The 17,821-nt window shown below is 53.2% G+C and overlaps 6 protein-coding genes across 6 annotated transcripts; 2 read left to right on the top strand and 4 right to left on the bottom strand.

The window, feature by feature from the left end:
• Positions 1 to 568: 568 nt before the first annotated feature.
• EV422DRAFT_362966 (uncharacterized protein) lies at positions 569 to 1,777 on the bottom strand. Its single transcript, XM_053066667.1, has 3 exons — positions 883 to 1,777; positions 676 to 808; positions 569 to 602 (listed from the first exon to the last, which is right to left on the bottom strand). The coding sequence occupies exons 1-2, from the start codon at positions 1,692 to 1,694 to the stop codon at positions 778 to 780; spliced, it is 843 nt and encodes a 280-aa protein (XP_052927675.1). The 5' UTR covers positions 1,695 to 1,777; the 3' UTR covers positions 569 to 602; positions 676 to 777.
• EV422DRAFT_521744 (microsomal signal peptidase 12 kDa subunit-domain-containing protein) lies at positions 1,771 to 2,807 on the top strand. Its single transcript, XM_053069771.1, has 3 exons — positions 1,771 to 1,897; positions 2,001 to 2,147; positions 2,310 to 2,807. The coding sequence occupies exons 1-3, from the start codon at positions 1,883 to 1,885 to the stop codon at positions 2,451 to 2,453; spliced, it is 306 nt and encodes a 101-aa protein (XP_052927676.1). The 5' UTR covers positions 1,771 to 1,882; the 3' UTR covers positions 2,454 to 2,807.
• On the bottom strand, positions 2,629 to 6,595 carry EV422DRAFT_611966 (SNF2 family N-terminal domain-containing protein). The gene is made up of 6 exons (XM_053073888.1): positions 5,876 to 6,595; positions 3,993 to 5,816; positions 3,835 to 3,929; positions 3,657 to 3,774; positions 3,364 to 3,583; positions 2,629 to 3,287 (listed from the first exon to the last, which is right to left on the bottom strand). Exons 1-6 carry the CDS (start codon positions 6,581 to 6,583, stop codon positions 2,977 to 2,979), a joined length of 3,276 nt encoding a protein of 1,091 aa, XP_052927677.1. The 5' UTR covers positions 6,584 to 6,595; the 3' UTR covers positions 2,629 to 2,976.
• Positions 6,596 to 10,236: 3,641 nt separating this feature from the next.
• Positions 10,237 to 11,004, bottom strand: EV422DRAFT_493689 (tyrosine phosphatase family-domain-containing protein; the record flags this gene model as incomplete). The annotated part of the gene is made up of 1 exon (XM_053067688.1): positions 10,237 to 11,004. The coding sequence occupies one exon, from the start codon at positions 11,002 to 11,004 to the stop codon at positions 10,237 to 10,239; it is 768 nt and encodes a 255-aa protein (XP_052927678.1).
• A 557-nt stretch (positions 11,005 to 11,561) lies between these two features.
• On the top strand, positions 11,562 to 16,820 carry EV422DRAFT_363286 (uncharacterized protein). The gene is made up of 6 exons (XM_053066671.1): positions 11,562 to 12,143; positions 12,212 to 12,522; positions 12,593 to 13,165; positions 13,233 to 13,459; positions 13,529 to 14,159; positions 14,221 to 16,820. Exons 1-6 carry the CDS (start codon positions 11,674 to 11,676, stop codon positions 16,599 to 16,601), a joined length of 4,593 nt encoding a protein of 1,530 aa, XP_052927679.1. The 5' UTR covers positions 11,562 to 11,673; the 3' UTR covers positions 16,602 to 16,820.
• A 218-nt stretch (positions 16,821 to 17,038) lies between these two features.
• Positions 17,039 to 17,768, bottom strand: EV422DRAFT_565571 (uncharacterized protein; the record flags this gene model as incomplete). The annotated part of the gene is made up of 2 exons (XM_053072339.1): positions 17,039 to 17,287; positions 17,358 to 17,768. 2 exons carry the CDS (start codon positions 17,766 to 17,768, stop codon positions 17,039 to 17,041), a joined length of 660 nt encoding a protein of 219 aa, XP_052927680.1.
• Positions 17,769 to 17,821: the final 53 nt, after the last annotated feature.

Below are 17,821 nucleotides of genomic sequence, written 5' to 3' on the forward strand. Positions count from 1 at the left end.
TGGCAGTCACAAGTTCAGCAACATGGTCGATGTGAATGATTGGAATTGCTGTTCCAGGGCTTGAACTCTGCTGGTGAGCTCGTCTAATCGCTGCTGGATGCGCTGGTCAATATCGGATTCCGTCTCCGCAGGGTCGTCCACATGCAGGGAGGCTGAAGCCATGCTCCTCTGGGCCGGAGCTAGAGCCCCTGGTTTGGAGTGACGGGAAGATCCGACTGTGTCGTTCCTCAATTCCATAGCAGGTGTTCCCTCGAGCTCCCGGCTGGTCATCGGCTCGTCAGCGACGTTCGGCAACTGGTCATGTGGATGATGTTGAGGAACCACATGTATGGGGAATTGTTCGCACTGTGACTCGCTCTTCGTACTCATGGGATCGTGCAAGACAGAGAAGCTTAGGTGGTTATCGGTAGAACTCGGTCGATAGTATCCCATCGGATCTGACTGCGCTACATGTCTGGTCAGCCACTTGTGCCTGAGAATGGTGGTTCCCCCTCCTGATGCATGGACATTCGCTTACACTGTGACTCTCAAGGAAGTGGGTTTCGCGCGTGCCGGCTTGTTCCACTTTTGGCTCCGAACTGTCGCCTTCTGGAATCCCATATCTGTCGCCAAGAGGATCAGGAGATCAGCTCATCGACCAGCTGCCACAGTTACTGTCCTTTCTCTCTGTCTCACCGTTGCCGTAAAGTTTTGAGGAAACATTCGGTTCCATCCTCATCGGGAGTTGGCGAGCGAGCATGCTCAGCTGCTTCGAATAATTGCAGCTTCGAAGGCGGGTCAACACTCGGCTGAGATGGTGCCGGGGAATCTGTGTCCAGTCCATATCTACATTAAGCATCAGCGTTTCTGTCCCCATATCACCGCACATCATGTCCGTAATACCTCTTTCGCAAACTCGACAGAAATGTTTCTGTGTCCGTGACGTCCTCCGCCTTCGACTCCCGAGGGCGATCGGATGCTTGACGTCTATCATCCCTTGGGTCTCTGCTCGAGTTGATATTCCACGCGTCTTCGAAGACATCGCCTGCTTCTCTCTTCCAACGGGCCTTCAAGATATGTTCAACCCGATTCTCCAACGCACTCAAAGCCTCCCGCTCCTTCATGGCACTCAGATACTTCGCCTTCAGCGCCGCGATATCCCGGTCGTGCTGTGAGGTGCGCTGGTCGTGCCCCTCCAAACCAAAGTGTGGTGGCTTCGGCACCACTTTTCGGTTTGTATGCCGTCGAGGGGACTCCGGTGATGCGCTCCTTGTGCAGATTTCCCTAGGCCAAGATGATGATGCAGAGGAGGACGGCGGAGAGGAAGAAGACGTGGTGGTGAAGTTATCTGTGTAGTCTCTCATAGACACCTCTGTTCTGCGTCGCGGTGAGTGCCGTTTCTGCTCCGGAGACGCACGTGTTTTGTGATGTGACTTTCGAACAGAGGACTCCAAACCGACTTTTCCAGGCCGTTGAATCTCAACAGTGTATTTCGCCGTCCCTATCGGCACTGGAAGTCGGGATGTAAATGATCTTGGTGGTCGTGTGAGGGTTGCCGCGGCGTTTTGGCGTGGCTGGCCATCTTGGTATGCGAAGTTCTTCTGAGGAGCATTTTCCCGTTGAGCAGCGCTCGTACTGCTTCCAGACGCTTGGGTCGGCTGTTTGCTATCCTTCTTTCGCCGTAAATATAGACTTCCCTTCGCTCGGACAGCCATGATGTTTTGTCTGGCAAGTTCAACAGGCGACGAGTCTGGAAAACTCACCAGTGCGCACTAGTATAACGTTTTGCGCAGTCGCGTCGCCGACCTTCCCAAGAGTCCCAAGCAGCTTTCCTGGCAGCTGCTCAACACCATGCCCCTTGTTCTTTCGCTCTCCGCACGTACCCTCTCAAAACCATAGCAAGATGCAAGACAAAATGGTGAGTGACAGGATAGGCCGCTTGTGCATGGGCAACACTCTGCTTGGGCAGGCACGTCTGACTTTGTCGTCCTAAAAACCTAACCGTCTCCAAAACACTTCAGGACTTTGTCGGGCAGGGACTCGCTGCGAATTTCCTCCACTCGCTACTTATCGTCTCGGGCGTTCTCGCCGTTGTGGCCGGCTTTGTTCTGCAGGACCTGTTTGTGACGGCTGCCATCTTGGTTGCCGGTACACTTATCACAGCGTTGGTAGGTGACCCTCTGGAGGATCGGGCTTTGGTTGTGCGTGATCTCTGTGGGGCGTGGCTTGGAATACAACGGAAGGAAACGGAAAGGGAGATAGCGAGGAAGCCCGCCTCGAGAATCGAACCATCTCGTCGCGAAACTAATGATATCTCCCACAAAACTCAGGTCACCGTCCCATCTTGGCCAATGTACTGCCGCCATCCCGTCACGTTTCTTCCCAAAGTCACACTCCACGAACCAGCAGAAAGCGAAATTGAGGAGGTGGCTGAGAAAACGATATGGAGTAGGATTCTGGGGCTGTTGGTGTAAGAGCTCGGGGCGTGTCCTGAGGACCACCACGCGTGGAAGGCTGATCCTGAAAATGGAGGAGAGGAGGAACGAGTGATTCGATGCGTGCCCGCTTGGCGAATCAGAAGGAGGTGGAATTGAGGAGATCGTGTCCGAATGACAGCTACGCAGTGCATCAGGGAATCAGTCACTCGCATTAGGTCCTTCACCGCGTGAGCGGCAAAGTGCCAGAAAGTAGTCACGAGCGAGCCAGGCCGGCGACAGCGACAGCGACAAGCGCTCCGGGCAGCAGATGTGTGCATGAACTATCTTGTCTGCTCCACCGTGTCGACAAACAGAACAAGTGATCGCACATGGGGATTGTACATAACAACTACGCTTTTGCCAAAATGTGAATATATTCAATGTAACCCGGCAGGCATGCAAATTAGTGATCCAAAAATGCCGAGAAATCGGCTGGTATAGATGCCAAGAAGGAGATGTACATGTACAAGGCGGGTGGTGTGTGGATCGCGGAGATCCCGTCAGCTTTCTGTCCATTTCGCTACTGTGATGGTCCAGCCCCCATGCCAGCAGCCGAACCACTTGTCGGAGCTGCGACAGAAGGAGAGTCCGTGTTGCTGAGCGGTGTTCCAGGAAGTCCAGATGTCGTTGACAAGGAGGACCGTGCTGTAATCGTCGTCTTTCGAGATGGGCCACCCACGGACGGCGCAGGAGACCCGCTGGCGCGCGGCGTGCCTTGTTTACTCCTCGCCCCGCCAACGTTTTTTCGCGCCTTGGTCGCGGCGGCTTTCGCTGCTTTCACTTTCTGCTTCTGTTCTTCTTCTGCACGGCGAAGCGCAGACTCTTTCCGCACTGAAAAGAAATCGTCTCGCGTAAGCGCACTTTGTCTCGAAGAGTCCACCTCGAGTTCACCAGTTCTGGAACACACCTTTTTCAGCCATCTCTTCATCATCGAGGAGTAGACTCAGAACCTCCTTCGGCTTGAATTCAACCTGCTGCTTGAATTCACCGCCACTGATGACGACCTTCTGGATTTGATCCTTTTGCCGAGCCCGCTGGACGATGCGTTCTTCAATCGTGCCGGTGGTAATCAGGCGATACACCGTTACTTGCTTTGTTTGTCCAAGGCGGTGAGAACGATCCATGGCCTGTGATGGTCAATAGGAGTTAGCTTCTCCGAGCTTCAGCGCCTCTTCTATATTCAGTGGTGAGCAAACATACCTGTTGATCGACAGTTGGATTCCAGTCGCTATCGTAGAAGATGACAGTATCCGCTGCTGTGAGATTGATGCCCAAACCCCCGGCGCGTGTTGACAGTATGAATACGAATATTTCCGGTCTAAGGAGAGATAATTTAGTGGTAGCTTGAAAAACAGCGGACTCATAGTGTGCTACTCACCGCGTCTGCCAGTCGGTAACGAGATCTCGTCTATCCAAGATGCTGGTTGAGCCGTCTAAGCGAAGGTAACCGTATTGACGGCTAGCAAGATACTCCTACCACACTTCAATCAGCATGTCGATTCTTCCTCTCAAAATATGTGCATCAGGGAAACTAACCTCCATGAGATCCATCATCAATGTCATTTGGAAGAATATCAAAACGCGGTGGCCTCCAGCCTTCAGGGTAGCAAGCAACTTGTCCAAGACCAACATCTTGCCAGAATCGACGACCAGACGCTCCACGCTTGGCACCGTCAGGAAACCCCAGCCAACGCCAGGTCGCGTCGGTTTGCCTAGCAACCCAGCCTCAACCGGAAGGGTATCTGGAGTGTGGGACGTGATATAGTCGTATGCACGGCGATCGGTCCGAGATACAGAGAGCAGATATATGGCTTGGTGATAGAGAAGGGCGCGGACACATGTATTGTATCGCAGCCACTGTTGCTCCGTCAAGAAAGAACGCGAAGAGCAAACCGCTTCCACCGGAGAAGCTACAGCGGATTCGGTGCTTGCTACTTCTAGTCGACTCAGAATGTGATGTGGCTCCTCCTCGGTAGTAAACGACCAGATGTCAGGTAAACCGGGAATATAGACTTGTAGTGGCCGCCGCGACAGGGAAAGAGTATGTCTCGCGGGAGTCTCCAGGTCGTTACGAGCAAAATACTCTTGCAATCTCCATAGGGCTTCACGTGTGAGAAGATGATGCACCCAACGTTCGAGGAGATCAGCGTCGGACAGGAAAGCAAACTCCGAAGGCGAAGTGTCACACAACGCCAGGAAGTCAAATGTGGAAGTCGTTCTACTCTTGGCGTCGGCAGGCTGCGAACGACTTCGCCGCAATGAAGCATATAGATCTTCCGAAACGTTAGCAGGATTGGAAAGGATCTTTACTCCGTGCCAACGGATCCGCGAAACATTCCATGCAGTATTCCAGATGAGCGTCGGTACGCGATAGCGAATCATAGACCACCCAGCATCCGCCAAGCTGGTTCGTGCGCCTCCGTAAGCGTCCATCAGCTCAACTGGTAGGGCATAGAACGGCCCCTTGATCGTGCTCCTCTCAAACAGCTCCGGATGATTGCACACTTTCCGGAACTGCATGACAAGGTTCATGAGCGTGTCGCCACCATCGTCGTCTCCCCAAATGTCAGCGTTCCCGTTCGCCGTGTTGGTGTTCACCGAAGAAGATGAACCAAGGCCGTCCAGAAGCTCGCGGACACTGATCTTACTCTTCAAGCGACGATATAGCTCGCGTTGGCGCCACGTCAGAGTGCACGGGAGCTCAATCTCGATTTTCTCTGCTAGTTCATTCTCCACGTCGCGCTTGACTCGACGTAGCATGAAAGGCTTGAGGATCATATGCAGACGGCGCAATTGTTCCTCGTTGAGCCCCTTGCCCTCTCCTCCAGATTCGACGTGACTTTCGATATCTTTACTGAACCACTCATTGAACTCCTCATGGGAGTCAAACAATGTCGGCATGATGAAATGCAGCAACGACCATAGTTCCTGCATAGAGTTCTGGATTGGTGTCCCAGTGAGTAAAAGTCTGTTTCGGGTGGGCAGTTTCAGAAGAGTTTTCCAGCGTTGCGATGAGGATGACTTGATAGCTTGCGCTTCGTCGAGAATCATATATTGCCATTTGATGCGACCGAAATACTGGTAGTCGGAGACGATTAGCTGATACGAGGTGACGGCAACATGGAATGGGGAGTCCACTAGTCCAAGTTTCTTCGGGTTCAGCAGCTTTCGAAGTGTTTTCCGATCGTCTGCATCTCCCCAATAGGGTAGGACCTTGAGTTGTGGAGTAAAGCGAGCAATTTCTTGCTGCCAATTCGGGAGCGTTGATGCTGGCGAGACTACAAGAAATGGACCCCATAGGTTATGCGTTTCCGCAAGATGTGCCATCAACGAGATGGATTGGATGGTTTTGCCAAGACCCTGGAGGCGAGATTAAGTCAGATCATATCCTTGAGGATGGGCAGAAGGTGAACACCAACCATTTCATCAGCTAAGATCCCGTTGATTCCTTGTTCCCACAATCCAGCCAGCCAGTTCAACCCCTTTGCTTGGTAGCTCTTCAGAGTCACCGTAAGCATGCTTGGCTGCTCCACCTCCGGTCCCGATTTGAAGCTCGTAGGATTCAAGAAATTCATTTGATCAACAGTCGTCTCCGTCAGCTGTATATTGCTGTTGGTTTTCGTGTCGAACTGCCGTGCTGCTTCTTGCTGCTTCGCCAACGCAGCTTGAGCTTGCACAGCCGCTCGAGCTTTCAGTTGCTCATCATCTTCGGTATCGAAATCGATATCACGGAATGGCTCTGCTTGGGCGGCAGGTTCCGGTATTTTCGCGTCAGCAGATGCGTCGTCATCCGCAACCCCTAGCTTCTTTCCAACGAAATGGCTGTACAGCTCCGTCTGAGTGATCAGGAAGTTCAGTTTCCTGGCCTGCCGTTGGGCTTCCCTCATCTCCTCCTCTCGCTTTCGGGATTCCATCTTCTCCTTTTCAGCCTTCTTCCGGAGCTCACGCTCTTCCTTTTCGTTCCGCTTCCAGAAAGACAACATTTCTCTTGCTGCTCGCTTTGTCCGCGCTGTCAAATCTTTCGCAAGCTGTTGTTTCGTCGGTTTGCTTCGAATAAGCGCTTGCCGGGCCATCTGTGCAATTTTCAAGGCATTCTGCTGCCTGATTGCTGTGAAGCTCTGCATCATCTGATGTGCCTTTTGGAATGCAAAACGGTGAGTAAATCCTACAAATATTTCGCTCGTTTGAGGTCGCCGCAGAAAGAGGCAGACTTACTATAGGCACCCCGCGTTTAGCTATCGTCTGCCACATCTGCTCTCGCTTAGTCTCAAGCTCTCTTTGCACGCGCTCTTTCCGCATTTCCTCGGTCTCAACAAGTTCCACATGCACGGCTTTTCGAGAGCTCCGGGGCTTCTTTTTGAGTGTCATTTCTTCATGCGCTTCTAACGAATCTTCAACCCTCGCTCTCTTCTTCCGCTGCGATTCCGAGGCTTTTCCTCTGCCCAGATGATCATCCGCAAGTGTATCGGCAAGCTTTCCCTGCAATCGGGCAAGCTTCCGAAGTCGCCGTCTCTCATACTTCGCCAACAGAGCCTTCTCGCGTCTTCGAAGCTTGATCATGTACCGGACTAATTGCCGCTTCTCAGCGGAAGACATATGCTTCCCCATAGATGCGTCGAGGTCGTCAGGATCTGAGCTCGTCATGCCATCGTCGGATGATATGGAGATATTGTCATCGTTTCGACGGGATGTACTTCGTTTTGACGATGGTTCCCTGCGAACTTTCTCGACCTTTTCCCCCGGTTGCTCAACGACCACAGGTTGTGATTCCGGTATGATCTTCTTTGCTCTTGGCTTCCGGGGGGGTTTCGCGGCTTTCACTTTTTCCTGAAGTTCTGGGTTCGATGGTATTTCCGCCGGCTTGGAAGTTGACGATGAAGGCGCGTTGGCATTCATTGCTGACTGTAGCGTTTCTATAGGAATTGCTGTTGACTGCTGCTGCGAATGCACGTCAGGCACGCTCTCAGCCGCGGGCTTCTTCCGGCGTGAGGGAGTTCCTTTTGCTGCTCTCTTCGGTTTTACCGGTTTGTCTTCATTCTTTTTGACGACTTCAGAAGATAGCCACGGTTCTGGAGGTTTGGCTTCTAGAGGCTTAGGCAGTTCTACGTTAATGATCTCCGATTTCACGACGCGGTGATCCACAGGCGATCTAGACCGAGGTGGGACGGGCTCGGTTGGTGAGTTGACCAGTAATGAAATGGACATGGTTTCCCGGTTGGCAGAAGATGGGCGTGCAGGCTGAACAGACCCCACATTAGGCGTCAAAGACGGTCGCTTGTCAGCGTGATATGCGCCACTTGCAGACACGTCGCGGCTGAGACCGTGGCTGCCCACTGAACGAGTTTCTTTTTCAACCGGAGACGTATGCGTAGGTGCCATGACGGGTGGCTGTCCCAAATCAACATCCCAGGCACGATTGTGTTTGCGAGACAATTCCGTCGGTGACAACGGTCTCTGAACTGGTTCTGCCGCCATGACCCGACTGTAATGACTCGACGGAGGGTATTGTATGGCCCGATCTCGCCGGTGATCAGTCGACAAGGATGCATCATCAAAGTTCATTCTCTTGATAATGTCTTCCCCTGGCAGTCGATCGTATTCTTCCCGCCGCTGCGACCCGTGGTGCGACGTCGAAGCCCGTCTTTCGACGAGCAAATGATGCGAAGTCTCGGACGACATAGATACGCCGCTGTGTCGCCGAGCCGACTCGTTTAGAACCCGCCCGTATGGATCTTCCCGAACGGAAGAGTCGTAGGACATTCGGTTTCTCGTCGCTGCTGGTAACACATTCTCACCAGGGTACATCGTTTCAGCTCGATAAGCGTATCGCGATTGGCTTTCATCCGGAAAATGAGATGCTCTCCCTGCAGATGCTCTCGGGTGGCTCCAGTTCTGGCGCACGTCGTGCTCATCCTTGGATGCATACGGCGCTCTACCGTAAATGTCGTACTACAAGTACAGAAACGACATTAGGGATACGAAACTTGGCTGTCTGGCATCATCATCAAATGAACTCACCATGTGCCCTGCATGCAACCGAGGCAATGAAGAAGAATAATCGCCCCGTGATGGAGGAAGCGGCGGTGGGGAATACTGTACTCCTTGACGCGACGAGTAGTAATCGGGATGCGGCAACGAAGACGGAGGCGGTAGGGTATGTGGTGAGGATGAGCGTCCATAGGGATGCCGCGGAACACTAGGAGACGAGAGCGGTAAACCCGGTGATGGCGGACGAAAGGGTCGTTGGCGGTATTCCGGGGAAATCTCTTGGGGTGCTGGTGCGAAGCGTGAATTCACATGACTATAGATTACAGGCGAGTCGTCCACCGCACGGAGATGAAGATGTGACCGGGAGTTATCCATCTCCAGTCCTGCCACGGGCGACCTCTGATCATGATAGCCTCCTGGATAATCGTTTATTCCTGCTGAGACTGGATTAAGGGAAGGTCGCCGTGTGTCGTAACGCTGGGAACCTTCACTGGCGTGAACTGGGACCGTCGTGTGAGCGTATTCGCGAAGTTCACGATCTGCGGGAGGGTGAACGTACGGAGGCAACCGGCTGTTGGCCGACCCTGCTGATGACTTTCGACGAGGAAGTTCGACCGGTGGCTGTTCGAAGCGGGTTCGGTCGCTTTGCTGCGATAACCATGGTCTCCCACTCATGTTTGAGTTTTGAAAAGTTCGTCCAGCCGTGGAGATGTCCTCGACCCTCTGTTGGCTATGTGAGGAGATTGGCCGGCAGTCCTATGCGTTATTCCCACGTCCAAGTGGAGGTAAGTCGCGTGGGATTGGAGTTGAGCCCAAGACGCTGCTGCTGTGGGGATGAGGGTGTGGGAAATGTCACCTCGTTGGCAGTTCCCCGTTGGGGGGGGAGTGGGGGTAGGAGGTTAGGAGGGGGACGGGGACGGGGAGTTGGGGAAGCTGCGGGGGTGACAGCCTGTCCGTCTTGTTGTTCGTTTCGTTGCCCGTGCTATCGCCACCGGGGGCAGCCAAGGCCCTTTGGCTGAGGTCACCGGTAATAGCTATCATGGTTGCCTGCCGTGCTGACCGGCGTGTAATATGGCTTTCGCATTTTACCCACGCCTTAGCCTTTGATGGAAGCCCCTCGCGTTTCCTTCGCCCCGCATGATTGGAGCCTCTCATCAATTGTTCCCCGGCGGTTCGGTTGTTGCTTGATGCCCAGTATGGCCTGTTTAGAGTTGCTGCAAACTTGCGGGACATGTCGGATATTCCCTTATTTGCGAGTCCGACGAATATGGCCTGCGCTTTGTGGAGATGATATCCGGCGCATATTGCGCACACGGCATTGTTCCCTGCTCATCAGTTCGGAGCCAAAGCTAAGCGAGAAGATAACGTCCATTAACTTCCAAAATTCTTGTGTAACGTCCCTGCCAAAACCTCACATTTGGCCGATCGGACCCGAATCTGCGGTACACTGGCCCGCTGGTTTTTGCGCAGCAGCCGGACGCGCCTTTGACGTCGATGGGATTCGCTCCTTAACGAAGCAGAAGACCATTTGCAAATACCGTTGTCGCAATATTGTTCGTCTGCAACGACGGGCGTTCGCGAGATTTACCGCTCGGACCTCGTAGTGGAGCATTCGTCTTTCTTTTCCATGCTACGGGAAGAACAGCGCGAATTGGCGTGCTTACAAGAGCGCTGGAGGCCAATGCTGATTTAGAAGTCCGCGCCTATGTATGTACGATGCATTACGAGACGCACTAAAGACTTCTAACGCTACACGTTATATACAAATTATCGGGTATGGGAACCGAAGGTGTCATGAGGCCACATCTACCGCGAGGGTGAGGGGCGTAAGGGATGAAGCTGGTGCGAGGCGATCGCTACTGCTTTGGGGTATCGTCTCTCGGGATATGACACCGTCGCTTTCGTCCTGCCCCTCTCCCTGACCAGCAGCACCATCTCCAACCGTGCCAAGATCAACTGCCCTGTCCTTCTCTCTCTCTCTCTGCCTCTCCCTCTCCTTCATCCTCGCCCATGCGCGCTTATTAGCCGCCATGCCCTCAATCTCTGGCCAATCGGGCAACCAATCCTCATCAAAATCGACCCTAGTCGGATCGAACAGCTCAATGAACTGCTGATCCATTGATCGCGATTTGGGGTGCGAGAAGCGTCGGTACTCGTCAAAGATTGACGTGTGGGACCAGTGCTGGATCTTGCGCAACGTGCCCACCAGGCAACCCGTGCGATGCTTGCCTTTATTGCAATGAATCAGAATTGGGTGGTTCCGGCAGTCTAGCAATACGGACAGCGCGGCGCAGATGGTGTCTTCCGGGATGTCCACGAACGGCTCTTTGTTTCCCGCAACCCCAAATTGGAAGAGACGGATGTTGTGCTCCTCCATGAACCGTTTGTTTTGGTCGGGATAGTCTTCCAGGATCAGGGTCAGTATGCTCCGCAAACCGAGCTTTTTCAGGAATGCGAAATTGCGCTTTTTGGGAAATGCACTGCGGTACACCCCCTTCACGACCATATTGAAGTTTTCCGTCGGATTCAGGTCCTCCTCCCCATCTTCCGGCCTCGCCATGTTGTTGTTGTTACTGGTGGGCAAGGTTTCAAATGTGGTCGGCGTGCTATCCGTCCCAAAGCCCAACTTTGTGGTCCCATTGGCAGATACTTGGGCTGCAACGGGCCCGGAATTGGCCGTATTGTGAGCGCCGCCGGTTGAGGCGGAGCTGGGCCGACCGGAGCTGCTCGGCGTCCCGGCATAAGGAAGTCCTGGTGTCGGTAATTGTGCGGAGGTGAAGGCGGTTGTAACGAGTGGAGAGTCTGTTGGGCGAGGGAAATGAGTGTTTATGCGGGATGGGAGGGAAGACGTTGGAGGGTACGAAGGTAGCGAAGAAGATAAGGCTGTTGTTGTTGGAGGTGGTGGTGGTATTGCGACGGCCTGCGTTTGGAATTGTTGTGAGGGGGTGTTCAGTGAGGGCGAGGAAGTCGTTGTATGCCCTTGTGCACTCGAAGGGCGGGACATGGCTGTCGGGTGGGGTAAGTGATACCCAGACGACCGTGGAGGAGGAGTAACGTCCGTCGAGGAAGGGGCAAAAGACGGTCTAGTAACGGTCCCACGAGAATGTGAGTATGCCGAGAGGTGGGCCGGTTTGGTGATGCGATGATGTGACGCCGTCCTGAGTGAGGTGCGTTGAAAAGTTTGGCGTGGGGAATTTAACAAAACGGTCAAGCGTTGCCGAAAAACTAAATGTCTCCAATGCCAGCAGTCATTCGACCGGAACGCAGGCTTTCACCCAGCAGATCACCGGACGACCAGATTCCCACGCATTCCCTGTGGCATACAAACCACTCACAACTCATCGCTGCGCTCGTCCAAGATGCCGTCTCGTCTACGCGTGAACCCACCTCTCATCTTTCTCGGCTCCCTTCGGCGCTCTCACAAATACTGCCATACGTACTGGAACAATTCCCACCGCGAGACGTGCCTGCTAGCAGGGACGTCAAGGGTCGGAATGGGGATGTGACGAGATGCACCAGACTTGAGATCGCGAGGGCCTTACTGTTGGGGATGAATTTTGGGCTGATTGTGAGGGACGCCAGGAGAGGCAACAAGAGGAAAGGAAGGACAAAGGACGGTTGGGAAGACGAGGCTGGATGGATGAGAACGATGGTGCTGGTGCTAGCTGCGTTTGGACATGTGTGTACGGAGGCCAGCAGGTGAGTTATGCCTCACTCTCAAATCTAGACTTCACATGAATAATGCTCATACGTTTTCAATCCCTCAGCAAGACGTTACAAGCGATATTCAAGGAAGACTTTGATTTGGACGGTGCAACGGGGGTTCTAAAGGGCTCGGCAGCTGTCTCCACGATATGTCACATTGTGGTTCGATCTATCATCATCGTGATGGAGACGGTAGTCTCCTCCTTATCGCCATCGTTTGCTGAATGGCCGCAGAATATTCTGAGGAAGATTCTCCTGGCGATAGTCACTAGCGACCAACCGTGTTCGGAGTCATCGTCGGTGTCCCTGCAGATATTGGAGGAGTTCACGTCTGTTCTGCTCAAAGCATTGCGATACTCGGAGCAGGGATCGAGTAGGTATCCTTGCCACAGTGGCCGCCTTTGGTTTCACATTGGGAGGCCGCGTGTACTCATACGCAGCAGCACAGGGGTCTTCGCCGCTACATCTGAGCCTATATGGGGAAATTCTTCACGTCATACCTCTGGCGTCGCGATCAAATCCCTCCGAACAGAAGAAGCTGCGGTTCTTGTCGGACCCTTTGCTGCTTATACGATACTGCATTATGCCAATGGTGCGGGCATCCGTATGGGATGAACGCTTTAGACCCCGATGCGCTGTGGCCCTCCGGAAAGCCTCCGCCTTGCTGTTGGCTGATGCGAAACAGAAAGACTTTCGAGTTCCCGAAGCATCTCATCACTCGCAAGCTACATCTTTCGTAGTAGATGGCGTAGTGGAAGTATTATCAATTTTTATGAGCGCGTTGGGAAGCCCGGCACGGAAAGGCACAGAGCCTCCGGCGCATGCGATGCGGCCGCTCATCGTTTCAGATGGCTTTGTCAGGAAGTTGTCCGAATGGATGCGAAGTGCGCGGAATCCTCGATTGGTTCAATTACTGCTGATGCCAATATTGGAGCAGTTGGCTGGAATCGAAGGGAATTGGGACCATTGCGGACAGCTCATCGATATCATTGTTCAACTGGACGCCACCTTCTCAGGTCGGTGCATTCACTCGAAGAACCGAACACCGACTACTGCTGACACTCGTTCCCGTTGCATCCGCAGCTGATCAGTCGGCGGATCCCCTTGCGAAGTACGTTCTGAAGTGGCTGATGGGAACAGCGTGTGTCCGTGCAGATTTGTTGCACGTGGATGCTGCCCTCGAATCTCCGTCGAAAGACCATCATGGTCGTAGACAAAAGATCGGGAAGCTCCCAAACGCTCAAAGCGAATCGATGTTGCGCGTTTTCTGCATACGATATCTCGGAACGATTCGAAGGCCATATGAACAGGTACACTGCTTGCACTACACTCATCAACCACACTTGTACGTATGTCCTACTGTGCTGATTGCGTTGCAGGGACGACAAATCACATGCTGTTTACTATCCTTATTCAACGATAACTCGCATTTCATTCGGACCGCTGTGGCTGTTGCAATAAGCTTCCGATGCCTGAACGATTCTCCGACTGCGTCTCTTCAAGACTCTCCACATCATCAACCCAATGGAACATGTATTGGGGCACCCCATACCTCGAGAAATCCATACTTGTTTCTACTGAAGTGTGCAAAAGAGGCGTGCTCGTCATCCTCATCATCGTTCCAGCTTTCGACTGAAGGCGATACTTTCGAGTTGTGGGCAATATCGTTGACTGAGCACATATTCCGAAAGTGCCCTCTTTTGCCAGAGCGACCAGATATGCTCAATGCAGCTCTATTGGAGATGAAAAGGATGCTCAATGTCTCTGGAGAGCATTTGGAGGAGAGTAATGATACGATGACAGAGTTGACTGCTCGCATTCTTGGGGCAATTTTAAGCATCTGGTTTCCGGAGGGCAGGCCTGAGCGTACGTCCATTATCGCAAGGCATGCGCAAGACGAGGTGCTTGGCGTGGTGGATGCAGCGATACCATTTTTGAAAGTCGTCCGCAAAGATAGCAGGAAACATATTAGACTTCGATGCCTGGAGATATGCAGGCGGATTCTTCGAGGTACGCAGCACCTTACATGCGTCCACTCTGACCAACGAATCCTCAACCTTTCCCTTTACAGATATTTCAGATCTCCCCCGCATCGATGCCATTAGGACGATTGTTAAAGGTTCCTCTGCCGACCAACATGATAATGATATACAAACCCGGCTCTTCCGCGATGCAATCCTAGCCAGTCGAGCTACGGAACTCAAAATGCATGATTCGACAGACGTGCCACCGGATAATGGTCCATCCCAGCAAGCAACCACGAAACAGAGCCATATTCAGGCAGCAGCAGGTGCACATGCGTCGAAACAAAAAGTCCATGTGAACCGTCATCCACAGGATTCCTTAAATGGATCCACCTCATCGACCGGAAGCCGGGAGCATGGTCGCCCGTCCGGTAACGGTAAGGGTCGAAGAGAAGACTCGTCCAATGGATCAGATGAGAAAAAGCTAGTGAACGACTTTTATGGACGCCTGCGGGAGTACGTTGAGGGCGATGTTATTCACCCCTCGCGGCCTTCAAGCCAGAAAGTCAAGTCCGAAGAACCGCAGGCACTCACTGAGGATGAAGCAGGAGTTCCTCGCTTACACCCAATGGCGCGCGCTACACAACTCCGCGAAGAAGCCCCGCCACACTCAAAACATGCTAAAGTCCCGTCTCGAATCACCTCGAAACACTCAAAGAAGGGTCAGAATGACAATAAACCCAACCCAGCATACTCAAACCTTCCGCTGGATTCCATAGATGCCCTTGCGGCAGAGCACATCCACCAATTGGACTCACATGTGCCAAAGAAACCCTTGGATGCGACCTTGGATGAGGATCCTCTCATGCACTTGAGCGAGATCATGACCAGTGATGAGGATAGCGGGGAACAGGTTGCACCGGGACACTTCTTTCTCGGACGGCGTGGTAGTAGCAAAATCATCGCGGGTCCCGAAGCCGAAGTCACACCGACAGATTCTGGTGAGAAGAAAAGAAAAACGCATTCGAACGAGGAAGGCTCAAGCATACGAGCTTCCCGTAGTCGTCGAAGCGAGGATATTGCCGCGAAGAAAACCCCGAGTTCTGCCAGGGTTGCCGTCGGACCTCCGTCGAACATCACCCGCGAACGACTGGGCAGTGACAAGTCTCGACAAACGCAGCCGTTATCAAAAGGTAGTGGCGTCAAGCAACAAACGGACGTTAGAAAACAGAAACGAGGTAGCAAAGCAGCGCAGGATCTGAAGATGGCATTGCTCAGTCAGCCTCGGAAGAAGTCATTGCTCGAGAACCCTGCACGGAGGCTGAGCACAGAACGACGAGGGGAAGCGGCATTAGCAAACGGCACAGTTGCCCAAAAGAAGGGCGAGCTTGTTGTGAGCTCGGTCAGAAGAGCTGATGTCCCCATCCTCGCAGCGAAGAAGCTGGCTCAGAGCGCTCAAGACGAGCCTGAAAAACCAGGCGGAACCGCCAGTGCCACGGATTCTCTTTCCCCACTCTCCTATGAGGATGACGGTGAACCATTGGACGAACACGCTTTTGAGCAGGAGGTTTCAGAGGACAATATACAACAAGAGGAGTTTGAAAGCGTAGTCCAGAAGGAAAGCACCGCGCACAAAGGACAAGAAAAGGAATTGGGATATCCGGCAGACTCAACAAATCTCCATCAGATTGACAACAAATGGGCTCCCATCCTAAGTCGACATATTTCTCGACCAGTCACTCCGACTGGCAGAGTGCATAGCCCCTTCATCCAACAGAGTACACCCGATTCTCGCGAAGACGTTTACCCAACCGACGTGACCTCCAAACGGGCTTTGGGACCACAGCTCAGATCAGCACAAACGTCATTCCATTCTCTCCCAGAGCTACCGTCCCTCACGTCCTCCCCGAACTTCGTCCAAACATACGTCAATTCAACGGTATCTGCTTTCCTCCGCCCCTGCTTCCGCCGAGGCGTCGAGCGTGTGCTACAGCATCTCGTTTTCGGGCGCCCTGATGCGGAAGCTTACACGTCCGAAGACGATGAAATGACCCATATTCCAAATCGGGCCCCATCAAAGTATAAGCCTCGCCACAAGAAACCGCTTCACCCGGTCCTACGAGCTATTTTCAATCTTGATCCCACGGTTTTTGTCGACCTGTGTTCTTCTTTGGATATACCTGCAACTACGGGCACCTGGACTCAAGCACTCGATGTCATCCACAGCTGCTTATCTGGCCCCTCCAACATCTTGTGGGACCTTGAAGCCGCGGTTGGACCGATCGACGTCGCACAAGGGCTCGTGATTTTGAGAGACCAGGTGCTGGTGGGTGCGATGTGTCATAGGAAAGGAATGATGCAGCCTGGAGGGTTAGGAATGGATCCGAAGCCTCTTGGCGCCTCGAGGAATGGGCTGGCGGGATCTGCTGGGGATCTGTTACTAGCCGACGCGCAGGGATTCTTGAAGTGGGTCCAGGGCATTGTGTAAATGATTGTGTGCATGTTGCTGCTCTCCTTTCGATCTATTCGACGCTCCAGAATACAATTGCATCATTCGTTCTGCTCCTATCTGGCGCCAGTAGCATTTCCAGAACCTCCTAACGTGGATGCTTGAAGGAGCCTTGTTGTCGCTGTCACTCATCACATGTCATCCGTTTGTCCCTTTGGCCGCTTCTCCCTTCTCAAATGCGTGCCAGCCTCGTTGCCCACTATATACAATCTGGGACGTATACCACAAAGAGGGGCGAAATTTGGGTGTTCTTTCGCAGGGGCGAATATGACGACTGTTGATTGGCAGCCGGTCAGGCTATGCGTACCTTGAATAGTGCTCAAGATGCGGCACAAGGGAGTCTCGTTTATGACGGCCCCAATGATATCCCCAATGCCACATCTGGCACCATTTCCCTCATTCCGACGAGTATGGTATCACCGCCCCACACTCCTCAGCCCAGCCCGCCTCCCCAGCTCATAAAACGCCCCACAGCCTTCTCCGACACACACGACGAGCCACGCAACACACAAGCCCATGCTCGTCCGCGTCTTGTCGGCGATCTGCGCAAGCCCATCTAGAAGCTGTGGTGTGGAGGTCGAGCGGTATTGTGCGGCGGCGGACGCGCTTGTTACTGGCGGAAGCGAGAGTGAGAGGAACCAAGTGATTAGGAGAAGAGTTACGATCTGTTGGAAGGTAGGAGTATGAGCGGATGAAGTAATCAGGGTTCTGGGGATGCCTACAGATCGAACTTACCCTCAGTATAACGGTTGCCAAGAAACAAGTGACCCAAAAGCTGTTCCAACGAACCGACGTTCCAGTAATATCGACTCGCTTCCCTTGAAAAGCTGTAGTTCCCCCATTCCCATTGCCGTTCCCCAGCCGCCTATTCCACCCCTTTCGCCTCAATCCCCACCACCTCCGCACCACCATCCCCCCTTCCCACACCTTCGGCATCAATACGGTAAGCACAATGCCCAGCAGTACGCCCAAACACGTCCGCACGATTCGCAGCAATGCCCGTGGCGGCGACGAGCGATACAACTGGGCATTAAAGCTCTGCGGTGGCTGTAGCGGTGGGGATTCCAGGATCTGCGTTGTTAGGATGTAGGTGAATGTGAAGAGTGCGAGCTGGATGAGAAGCGCTAGGATGTGGGCCAATGACATGCTGTCGTGTGTAGGTGGTTACGGGTTGTGTTGGGATTGAAAGTGGAAGGTAC

This window comes from Fimicolochytrium jonesii (assembly GCF_025526975.1).
Source record: "Fimicolochytrium jonesii strain JEL569 chromosome Unknown EV422scaffold_5, whole genome shotgun sequence".
In the NCBI taxonomy this organism is placed as follows: domain Eukaryota; kingdom Fungi; phylum Chytridiomycota; class Chytridiomycetes; order Spizellomycetales; family Powellomycetaceae; genus Fimicolochytrium; species Fimicolochytrium jonesii.

Coding starts and splice junctions, on each gene's coding strand:
- EV422DRAFT_611966 (XM_053073888.1), bottom strand. CDS start 6,583: ATGATGCAGAGCTTCACAGCAATCAGGCAGCAGAATGCCTTGAAAATT. Junction 3,584..3,656: donor ATCCAACTGTCGATCAACAG/GTATGTTTGCTC, acceptor TGACCATCACAG/GCCATGGATCGTTCTCACCG. Junction 3,288..3,363: donor TGAAGAGATGGCTGAAAAAG/GTGTGTTCCAGA, acceptor ATTTCTTTTCAG/TGCGGAAAGAGTCTGCGCTT.
- EV422DRAFT_521744 (XM_053069771.1), top strand. Junction 2,148..2,309: donor GTACACTTATCACAGCGTTG/GTAGGTGACCCT, acceptor CACAAAACTCAG/GTCACCGTCCCATCTTGGCC.
- EV422DRAFT_363286 (XM_053066671.1), top strand. CDS start 11,674: ATGTCTCCAATGCCAGCAGTCATTCGACCGGAACGCAGGCTTTCACCC. Junction 12,523..12,592: donor ATACTCGGAGCAGGGATCGA/GTAGGTATCCTT, acceptor CATACGCAGCAG/CACAGGGGTCTTCGCCGCTA. Junction 14,160..14,220: donor ATGCAGGCGGATTCTTCGAG/GTACGCAGCACC, acceptor TTCCCTTTACAG/ATATTTCAGATCTCCCCCGC.
- EV422DRAFT_362966 (XM_053066667.1), bottom strand. CDS start 1,694: ATGGCTGTCCGAGCGAAGGGAAGTCTATATTTACGGCGAAAGAAGGAT. Junction 809..882: donor CTGTCGAGTTTGCGAAAGAG/GTATTACGGACA, acceptor GACTGGACACAG/ATTCCCCGGCACCATCTCAG.